Source organism: Apiospora phragmitis (genome assembly GCF_038363925.1).
Source record: "Apiospora phragmitis strain CBS 135458 chromosome Unknown utg000003l:1.0-2676785.0:1.0-2680665.0, whole genome shotgun sequence".
NCBI classification, from domain to species: domain Eukaryota; kingdom Fungi; phylum Ascomycota; class Sordariomycetes; order Amphisphaeriales; family Apiosporaceae; genus Apiospora; species Apiospora phragmitis.
Window position 1 is genome coordinate 809,926 of NW_027117401.1, and position 11,619 is coordinate 821,544.

The window sequence follows — 11,619 nt, forward strand, 5'->3', positions numbered from 1 at the left end:
CTACATTCCCATGCTGCCAAGAGCCTGAGTTAGCTTGTCCACGTCTGCACCGGAACCGGCTCCACCGCTGGTTGTAGCGCTAGAGGTCCAGTTCAGCTCGTATCGATCCCGGCCGTATTTCTGATCGAGGTAAGGCGTAAATACTTCGGAGAGGATGGCGTCCAACTCAGTGAAGAAGCAAAGCTTGCTCACATCGACAGCAGGGAATTCCTTAGTCAAATGCACCGTTACTTTATCTTTATCGCCCTTGTCGGGCTGGCTAATGCCACCCCAGAGGATACCGGCAGCGACGGAGAGGAATGACGCCGCACGAAGCAATGTTGTCCCGAACCTCAGTAGCTCGGTAGATGAGTGCGCCGGAGTCACCGTAGGTTGGAGCTGCGTAGCCCGTAGGCACCATGACACATTCCGTCGTTTCGGTTCCTTGCTTGTTTGCGCCGAGACGCAAGACGACAGTGGCTTTCGGGCGCAATCGTGTGCCAGTCGTAACGCCGGAAGCTGCGCCCAACGTCACCGTGTCGTTCGGCTTGTGAGCTCCTGGCTTAAAGTGCTTGCTCATGAACTCGCTCTGGTTAATCAAGGTCTGGGACACGGGCTACCAAATGTCAGTAGCAGGCTCAATGTGACAAGTGTATAATTCGGAGGTTATGTTACTTAACATGTAAACTTACCTTGTACGGAGGCTGGTCACCGTCGATCTCAACCAGGGCAATGTCTTGACGAATACGTTCGTCCTTGTATACGGCGGTGCTGTCGAAATTGGTTGACATGACAGTATGGCCAATGGCTTGGGCCCGTCCGAGGTAGGTACGGTCCGTGGCCTGACCGGGAGGTGCCGAGGGGCTGAGTACAAGCTGTCGGGTGAAGGCCGACGGCCCACTGACGAAATCTAGGCGAAACGAGGTCAGTTTGGCGAAGTACAGGATCGTATTCCTGACATCACGTTACATACCTGCAGCAACGTGACCGGAGAGGGCGCCGATGCAGTGGCACCAGTTCCCGGCCGACTCGCGGGGTTCAACGTTGACTGCAAACGAGAAGGTGCCAGACCGGTCTTCGACACTAACCGAAGCACCGGGGAACAGCGAAGCTGTCTCTAGATCAGGATAGGCGAAGGGCTGATGATTGAATGGCTGAGCTTTACTTTTGGTTAACTGGACAAGGATTTTGCTTGCACCCACATGGCTGGCCGAAAAAAAGAGTTAGTAAAAATACCACTAAGAGAAGCGGCAGGTTAAGCCGACTTACGGGACAAACAGGCTCAAGACCCGGTAGGCAATATTCTCAACCATGTCGGCAGTGAGCACGTCGGCAGCCGGGCGACCGTCCGACTGGATTCCGATGATGCAAGCAGCAACCTTATCGTCTGGGGACGAAGTGGCAACACCGCAAAGAAGCACAAGATTGTAGAGGACGGCAGCGTCCTTGAGCAGAGCGACCACATCCTGGCGCAGGCCACCCGATGCATTCTAAGCATGGGCAAGGCCAGCGGGAAGGTCCGTGCTGGGGCCCAATTCGCACGGGGTGGAAAACATGTCGGCGGCATGCTTGCGAGGCTGCAAGCCGACCGGGGCCAGCACAGCAATCACGTTGTCATTGCCACCCGCACCGAGGTGGAATTTGTGCGAGTCCATTGCCGTGTTCATTGTTCTGATGCCAGCAGGCAGATGCAGGGTGCCGACGCTTTGAAGGTTGGCTGGTAAGATGCAAAAGGTTGAATGAATTGACGAAGGAGACATGGTACCTTGATGTGCCAGAGGCCCGGGCATTGGCGCACGGGCCATGGCAAGTGTCGAGGGTGGCGGTGGCGGTGCAGCTCATGGCTTGATCACGTGGTATCGCGGGTGTAGAAGAAACAATATTGCAGTACTGCAGGGGAAAAGATGGGAAAGGTGAAACGGCCGACGTTAGTCCGATCTGGACACAGATGTACGAGTTAAAAAAGTACTGGATTAAAACTAGGGCTAGGGTTACCACTAGGAAGAAACACAAATTCACTTCTCTATGCTTTTTTGAACCAAAACTCTACCCCGCGAGAAACCTGTATCCCAGTGTGGCTGATTAAGGCGGAGCATTGTAATTGTGCTTATTAATTATTCAGGCCCTGCCATAGAATGCAAAAGACTATACATAAATAATTTATTGATGCCCGGGCGTTGTTCGTTGTTCGTTGTTCTATTTAATGTCTAAGGAGCGGCTTCGGCCAACTAATACTGATTTACGGTACATTCTTGAATCGCTTCCTTGTCACCCAAAGCCCTTGCATGCCCTATTTTCAGTTGTTTACTCTATTTCCGTCAGCACATTCCCTGCAAAAGACCAGTTGAAGATGGACTTGGACTCCAATTGAATATTTAACCAAACCAATTAATGGGCATTTGTGGCTTCACTGGTAGGCACCTTCACAGCAGTCTACATACGGCCAGTAGCGCTTTCTGCATCCATGTGTACATATGTACTAAGTAATTAAGAGCTTCAGGTACTGTAACGCGATCGACCATCCCATACAGGTTTTTTTTGCTACTGTAGCGCAAACGAGGTGCACCCAGCAGTTGCTCTCTGCCGAAACTCTAGTTTTCGCACCTCTCCAAGACGGCCAAGAACTAGTTGAGCCATGCTTACTACGGCATGTTTGACGACTGCTGTATTTTGGCATTGCCTTCGAGTCTTTAATGCTCCATTGGAACTATTATAAAGTTAACGACTTGAATCTACTTAGCTCGGTACGATCCGTTAAGGCCGATCCAGCCCACCGCAACTGCGGATAGCGTCTATAATATGGGGCTCTTGATTTCCCAAGCTAGCAGGCTGCCGACCTTGTCAGATTTAAATCAGAGGTGCCAAGCAGCGCTATGGTCACTTGACTGTTCGGCCATAGTGGCTGCTACAGGGCTCTCTCAAAGATGGGTCCCCCAACGAAATGACTCCCCTAATTCAAGAGTCACCTACAAATGGCGCCAGAAACGGCGTCGAGGGTCATGGTGTCGATTTCTTTGTCTCTTGGCTTTGTCGCTAGGGATGGTAGCTTGTCTTCTATGCTTCCAGGTCCAACTAAAACCACAAAGCACAAAGCTTTATCTTGCCAAGCCAGGTCCATCCGATTTATTGTGCAATATCCCTATATACTATACCCTTGGCAGGACCCTGATAGCGCCTTTCAGAGCCATCAGCAAGGAAAGGGCTCATGTTATTGGACAGTGGTCAGGCTCGTCCTCTACCCTACCATCTCTTATGTTTGTTCTGAAATTCCAAAGAAAGCAGTCAACTTGCGTTGGCTTACTGCTGACACTGCACATTCCTCACTTAAATAAATGCTATGGTTCGGGATCTACAGGATTCCCACACTAGTCGTCCCTGAGTTCTCATCGTCTCTCCCAGTTTGCTGGGCTACATTTGCTATCTTTCCTCCCTATGCAGCCATCCCACGTTATCTAAACATGCGAGCGAAGGAAGCCGCATCCATTTGTCCTTGGAATGCTCTGCAGTTATTTTGCGCCGACAGCTTTCCGAATGACTGATCCACACCATTTTGAGCTTCACCAACTATCCCTTGCATATGTAGCAAGAGACTGAAGCTTCGCAGGCGTTTTGCAGGGTCGCAAGACATGCAAGCGGGGCTCGTTTTGGTCGTCCGCGTATCGAGCGCCTTCTGGGGCTAACGTATGTCACCCCACAACCGACACCCCTGTACAACACTAAAGTGGCTCACCGCTACTTTTCTTTATTACTTATTTTCTTAACTAATTTTAAAGCAATTTATCCCATTTTTTAAACTATATTTATTTATTATTTATAATATTTTATATAAAAAATAATATTACTACTACGATTTTTAATATTATAAATAATGAATTAATATATTAAGCCGCTTTAAATTAGGGTATATTAAAGACTACGTTAGTTAACCACCTCTATAGAGCTAAATCGAAGCGAGAGGCTAAAGAAAGCTATTAAAAGCTCTCTTTAATATAAGAAAAGCATCTAATAGATTAAGTTTTAACTTAAGAAGCCCTTAGCGTGGCACCGACGTATACGTAAATTAAAGAACTAGTTTAACGAGTTTTAACCCTTAAAAGGGACTATTAACTACTCGGTAAAAATTAAATAAAAGTTTTCTTTTAATACTATTTAACCTTAAAAATAAAAAGGTAACGTCGAATTAACTCTTAGCGTATTAATAAAGTATTAATCGAAATAATTAAGTCTTAGTTTTTAATTAAATTACGTATGTTTTAAAAGTTTAATATAAATAAGCACGGTATTTTAAAAAGTTAAAGAGGTAATAGCCTTATAATAAATAGTTTAAAATCACGTTTTATTTAATTAAAACAGCTTAGTTTAAAGTATTAAATAACTATATTAATATATATATTAACACTCGGCAAGGCCATCCCTCCTTTAATGATTTATAAGGGTAAATCGGTTTAAAAGTAATAGTTCCCTTAAGACCTCGATGAATTTAAAGGATGAAAGTTCGATATAAATAATAAAGGCTAGACGAATAACGAGATCGCTATTAAATAGCTCGAAGATGTCTTTATATTAAAAACCGCCTTAAACGACTTAAAAAACGCTCGTTTACTTATTTAAATAAGTATAACAGTTATGTAATTAACGATTTTATATCCCTTTATTATTAAAATAATATTTAATTATTATTTTTACCGCCTTATTTATTATACGTCTTTTAACCCCTTAATATTAAGATCTTTACCTTTATAAAAGCTTATTATCGAAAAGAGATTAGTTTCTTAAGCTTATTAATAAATTTAACCTTTATTAGTAAATAGAATTTCTTTATATATTATATTTAAGCTCGTAAAAGAGCTTTATCGGCTTAGAATATTAAGGGTGGTTAACGTGGTAGTGGTTTTTAGCCCGAATATATTATTAAGCTACTCACTAGCCCTCTTTTACTCGAAAATAGTAACCGAAAGCGACGAGAAGAGATAACACAGGTCTTAATTAATTAAGATAAAGCTTTTATACTTATCTAGACTCTTTTTATAATACTATAACGTATCTTATAAGCGAATATCTCATATAAGCGAATGTCCTACTTTTATAAATTTCCTTATAGCCTTAACCTTTTTTTATATTCTTTTATGTCCGAAAATGCTATAACTTTAAAAAGAGAGTAATATAATTCTAGCGTTTTAAGCGTTCTAGAAAGACTTAATTTTAAACGTATGAAAGGCTATATTAATTTATTACGTTTTATTAAAAACTTTATAGCGTAGACGAAATAATTAACCTATATAATACGAAATATTTACGAATTCTCGAAAGCTTTTAAATTTAAAAAAAAATGCGATTATTCGATATATTATTAATTTAAATACGCGATCGTTTCTTCCCTAATTAAGTAATATAAAAGATATAGCGAATCGATTATTTAACTTACGTAACGCGGGACGTGTCGGCGTTAATTAAGCCTCTAACTTTATATAACGATACCTAGATCTCCGGACGCGTTTTAACCGAAGAATCGATTATTAAAAAGTTCTTTACAAAGATCCCGACGCGTATTATATATAGTTTACCCTCATACGGAATATAATTTATAAGTACGGGATTTAAAAAGAGGATATCTATAACTTTAACGAAACCGGCTTTCTTATAAGCTAAATCTCGTTCGAAATAATCGTAACCACCTTTAATTAATATAAAAAACCTAGGGTAATATAATAAAAGAATTAAGAATAAGTTATAATTATTTAAGGCGTCGGATTATACGGTTACGCTATCCCTCGGTATATTATCTTTATTAAGAAAACGTACCTCTTTTTTTAATACGAAAATAGCCTATTACCGAAAGACTAAGTAATCGTAATTATTAAAAATAATTAAATCACGAATAAAAAAGGCGAGGATTAAATTCGATATTTTAATTAATATACCAGGTCTTATATAAAAAGTCGTTATCGCCTTTTAATTTTAAACGTCCACGAAAGCTATTACTTAATAACTTTCGAACTTTATTATAAAAAGAACTCGATTATTATACTCTATATACCTTCTTATTTATCGTATAAACTCTAACCTTTTAATATCGGCTGTTTTTATATATTAAAAAAAGTGTACGAGAAAGAAATTAAATGTTTTATACGGGCGTATATTATTTATATCTTAAAAGAGGACTTCCTACTAGCGTTTTTAAAAGCTTTCTAAGCGATTTTTACCGTTTCGAATATATAAAGACGCTTTTAAAGAATAGGACTCGTCCCGTATAATTCGGAATATATTATTTTATAATTAGATATAAAGCTACGTACTTTAACACCTCCGGGGACATCTTCCGGCCTATTTATTCCTTAAGAGTTAAAAACCTTAAATAATTCGATTAAAACTTAATCTTAAACCGAATACGTTTAAAACCGTATTATATAATATTAAAATAACTTTTCGATATTTATTTTAATTAGTTTTAATTAAATTATAAAAGTTATAACGTATATTATATACCGAATTACTCTTTTAAAAAGTAAAAACGCGATACTTCGAAAAGTAAATAAGATATTTAGCCGGCGCCGCCGTACGAAAAAAAAACGGCTATAAAATAGAGGATTACTTCGTATATAAGCTAGAGAAGACCTGTAGTTTTAAAGAGATATTAATGAATAATTATAAAACGAATCGCGTTAAAAGAGTATATCGTACGAGGACGTTTAAAATACGCTTATAACGCTATAAAATCTACGGAGAGCCCGGGTATAATACGCGTACTTATTAGAATAATATAGAAGTATCTAGAGATAAAGATTCCGATTAATTTTAATATATTAAATACGTTATAATAAAATTAATTTATATTTTATTAAAAAGGGTCTAAAAAATGAGATATTCGCTTATAAGATACGTTATTATAATTAATATTAAAAAGGTTTATTAATTTAAAGCGCTAGATTCGATACTTTTATTAATTAAGTTAAAGCGACCTTATTATATAACGCCAGCTATTTAAAAAGATTTAAAAAAGGTACCACGAGAAGGATTATTTATTAATTAATACGGAATTAAAAATCTAGTCCTTAAAAGAGAAGTTAGAGCTTGTAAGGCTATAAAAAAAGCGAAGGGTATAGATTAGCTCGAATTCGAAATTTGCTTTAATTAAAAGCGTACAACGTACGAGGGAGGGGCTAGACTAGTGTAACAAGCGCTATTCGAGTTTTAAGAAAAACCTAGTAAGACGTATTAAAGTTTATATTAATAATATAAAAGAGTATCTAGACGCGCGGTAAAAGGAACGCCTCTACCGGTATAATATGTAATAGCCGGGTCGTAACGTAATAATAAAGGGTCGAGTAAAAGTATTTATATAATAAAGTTATTAAAGTTATTTACTTTATTAATAAGTTAAAATTAATACTTAAATTAATTATTAAAATGAAAAGTATTTATATAAAATATATAAGGAATATTCGTCGTTATATATTTAACCCCTCTTTTATTAATATCTTTTAATTCTTAGAGATCTCGAGGATCTCGCGAGATTTTATTAAGCCGGCTCTCTAGATCTCGTTAAGATCTTAAGAGCTGCTAACCCTTAGTTATCTTATCTTTACGTAACTTATAGTGGTTATTTTATTTCGACTATTTAACTTATACTAGCTATTTTTATTTATTTACTCTTATTTATCCTTAGTTAATTAACTTTAATGTGTTATTATTATAGTATTAATTATTAAAGTTTTATAGTAATATAATAGGGTTCGTTATTATTAGTAGAGGGTAAGCACTGACTAGGCTTTTATAGATTTATAAGCATCTCGGGTTATCGTCGGTCCGTTTTAAGAGATATAAGTCCTGGCCGCACGGCTAGGCTAAGTTATAATAACTAGGTTAAAATTAAAGAATTAAATTCTAAGATATCTATTATATTTATAATTAAAAGCGATTGCATTATAGTTTAGAATTAAAGGAATAATAACTATTTAAAGTTAGTAATTAATTTCCGCGTTCTATTTTAATAGGGTGTCAGTTGTGAGGGGGTGTCAGTTATAGGGTGGCGTACGTTACCCTCTGCATCACATCTGCATCTCTCATTCCCAAGCCACTTCGTCTGTTTCAGATTAGCCTCCTTCCTTTTCTCAGCAACCACTTGTCACTGCCAAAAGCCATTCCCCACGTGCGCTACCAATCAGGGTGAGTGCAATGCATGCACCTTTCTCACGCAACGAGCAGTAGTCCTGCACACAGCCACCAGTACGCATCGACTATGTGCACATCGCTGCAGCAAGGCTGACTTAGCCACCGCCCTACCAGTGCCCCCCTCTATTATACAGCCAAGCAGGGCAGACTCTAGACAGCGTCTCTATAGGTAGAAATGCAAATGGTTCAATCCGGTAACTCTCCTGGCATCCTCTCGAATAGTTACCCTCTCCGATTCCACTTCGAAAGCAGTAGTCGCAACCATGGCCGACCCATTATCGATAGCGGGGAGCGCGGTCCGGATTATCTCCCTCGGCATTCAAATAACGTAATCGCTTTTTAATTACTACACCGCCTTAAGATCCTAATACTCCAACGCAGCTCATACTATAAAAATACTCGACAATTTTGTAGAGCTCCTTAAACGTTTATATTAATATTACGAAAATCGTAAATTCCGGGCCAACGAAGCGGATTCTATTCGAAGGATTAAATCGCTAATTTAAAAGTGCTGGGAATTTACACAAAGAGCTTTAAGACGAGGCGAACAAGTTTAAAGAGACTTTAGTAATTAATATCTAGTTTATAATTAAAATAATAGCCCGCCGTGTAGTATTTTTATTTCGAAAGAGTATATTAAAAAAGCTAGACGAAGACATTATTAAAATTTCCGACCGTTTTAAGCTAGCCTTAAAATATTATAGTAAAAAGTTATTAACTATGTTTAAAATAATATTTAATATATTAAAATATTTTTAAAGCTTATTAAGTCCTCGTAACTTTCTTTTAAGCTTTATAGTTAATTTAAAGCCCTCGACGTTATTATTAACTTTATTAAAGCTTATAAAAAAGTATTTACGTATTAAGCTTTAGTTTATTTATAATAAACTCTTTTATATTTAACTTTATAACCTACGGTTTTTTTATAATTAAAAAGCTTCGTTAAATACGATAAGTTTCTATTATATTTTATTATTATTTAATACGCCTTTTTATTAAAACAGTAGGAACTAAGGTTTTTTATATTATTTTAAAAGGGGTGCTACGTACCTATTCGTATAAACCCCTTTCTTATTTTATTAAGAGGGGTATACGATACCCCTCGTAGCTAATATTAGAAATAGATATGAATAATAGAATAAAAACGATTAAACCCCGATTAAAACCGGAACCACCGTACGTATAAGAGCTTATTTAATATTAATTAATAATTACCCGTGGCGATTATAAATTAATAAAAGTAAAGAGACGGTTTTACGCCTTTATCGACGTAAGGGCGACCGTGTTAAAGAGCCCCGAGAATTTCCGCCCGTTAGAAATTCGGAAGAAGAGCCGAACTAAATTAACTGTACGAGGAGGAACCCTTTTTTCCGAGTATATATTATAAAAAGGAGACCAGGTTCCGAATTATATATAAAACTAGCTAAATTATATATAATTATATATTTAAATAATTTTATTATATAATTTATAAAATAATAATTTTTATTAAAATAGAATTAATTATAGTTAGCGAATTAAGATTAAGCCCGGATATATCGAATTTAAATAAACTAATAACTTTAAACCCCGAATTATTTATATACGAAAAAGTTTTTTAAAATACCGGGATTTTTTTAATTATTTAAAAAAAGAATATTAACCTCGCTTTTTAAAAACTCAAACTTTTAAAAATATTTTCTAAAAAAATAATACCCGAATTATTTATAATACACCTTATATAATACTTTTTAAAATATTATATATTAAAAATAAAAAAAACGTTCCTTTAAAAAATATTTAATATAAAATTTAAAAAATAAACCGAATATTAATTCGATTAAATTGACCGTATATTTTAAAAAAAGTTTTATTATTATTTCGAAAAAACGGAATTAATATATTAATAAGCGGATTTTTTAAAAATAAGCTTGTATAATTAATAGGACCGACCGGCAAAACCGACTTCGGAAACCCGAAAAAGGATGTTCTATACCCTTCCTTAAAATAAATAATTAAATAACCGCCGCCTAAATAAGAAATACCTGGTCTTTATATAAAATAATTATTTGTAACACCACGGGATACTCTAAGCCCGACGTCTAACCCTAGATTTATAAGCACCTAAACGTCGCAAGACATCGTCCTTTTTCCTTTTCCGACTCTAATACCGCCGACTAGACCGTACGATTATCTGTTCTAACGTATATTACAAAGTACGATATCCCTCTAAATCGAGCTATTTATAACGGTAAAATCGATTAGAATAAGGTTATCACCTTTTTAAAGGTATAAAGGAAAAAAAAGAACTATATTAATAAGCCGTATAATATCTTTTATAATAAAGTATAGATATTTATTAAAATATATCGACGGCTAGATATACCGGAAGATTAATACCACGCGATCTTTTTAAACATTTTTTCCGGCCGTACGAAGGTATTCTATTTTAATTATATCGGACCTGAAAAGAAATAAAACGAGATATATCACTTTATAAACTTATATTTTAATATAATAATAAATTACGTATAATATTTTATAAATTAAATAATAACCTCTTTTATACGAATAAAAAGTAAAAACGCCGAAAAGTAATTTATTAAGGTTTTAAAAATCTTACTAAATAAACTCTAGCTTATATAACGAGCCTTCGAAAAAGGATTCGAAAAAGAGATCGCTATTTATACCTCTATCGTAAAAGCCTATCGAGGAGTACCGGAACTTTTACCAACTTTTATTTATTAAAAGTTAATATATAAAGCGCTATTCTCAAACTTTCGCATATCGCTAAATATAATAACGAATTAAAAAATTTCGGAATAATACTTAACGGAGGAACTATATCGATACCCGGCTAAAAATATATACTTAATTAATAAACGGTTTATAAATAACTATATATAAAAAAACCGACTAATTTATAATAATTAATTATTAAAATAAAAAAGTAGCTAGCGACTTATTAATACTTTTTAATTAAAATTATTATATAAAAACCGGTAATTTAAACGAAAAACCTATTAAATCTATTATAAATAAGGCTATTAATTAATAAATTACTTAGCCGAAAAACGAACCCGTATAATAATCTAATACTTTTAAGTATATAATAATATAGGATAAGATCTTTTTACTTAAAAAAAATACGGGGATTTCGTTCGAAATTAGGAAGGGAAAAAGGAGGAGCTAAAAAACAATAAAAAAGAGTACGACTATTTCGATCCGGAAAACGTATAATAAGGTATTATTTATTTAACGGACGTCGCGTTTTATTACCAGCTTATTAACAAGGATATTTACTTAATAAATACTTAATTAAATTAAGAATAACGAACGAAAAAAAACTATTAATTAATATTATATCGCTCCGAAAATCGTATAAAAAAAAGAGATCTCGGAAATCTATTAAATCGACGGCCGAAATAACCTTATAAACGCTTTTATTAAAAAATCTCTAAATAAAACCCTTAAATAGCTAATATTAAT

At 35.5% G+C, this 11,619-nt stretch overlaps 1 protein-coding gene across 1 annotated transcript; it reads right to left on the reverse strand.

Annotated features, from left to right (window-relative positions):
- Positions 1-1,784, reverse strand: PG994_002657 (uncharacterized protein; the record flags this gene model as incomplete). The annotated part of the gene is made up of 6 exons (XM_066854066.1): positions 1-259; positions 312-595; positions 672-889; positions 953-1,185; positions 1,249-1,469; positions 1,569-1,784. 6 exons carry the CDS (start codon positions 1,782-1,784, stop codon positions 1-3), a joined length of 1,431 nt encoding a protein of 476 aa, XP_066719921.1.
- Positions 1,785-11,619: the final 9,835 nt, after the last annotated feature.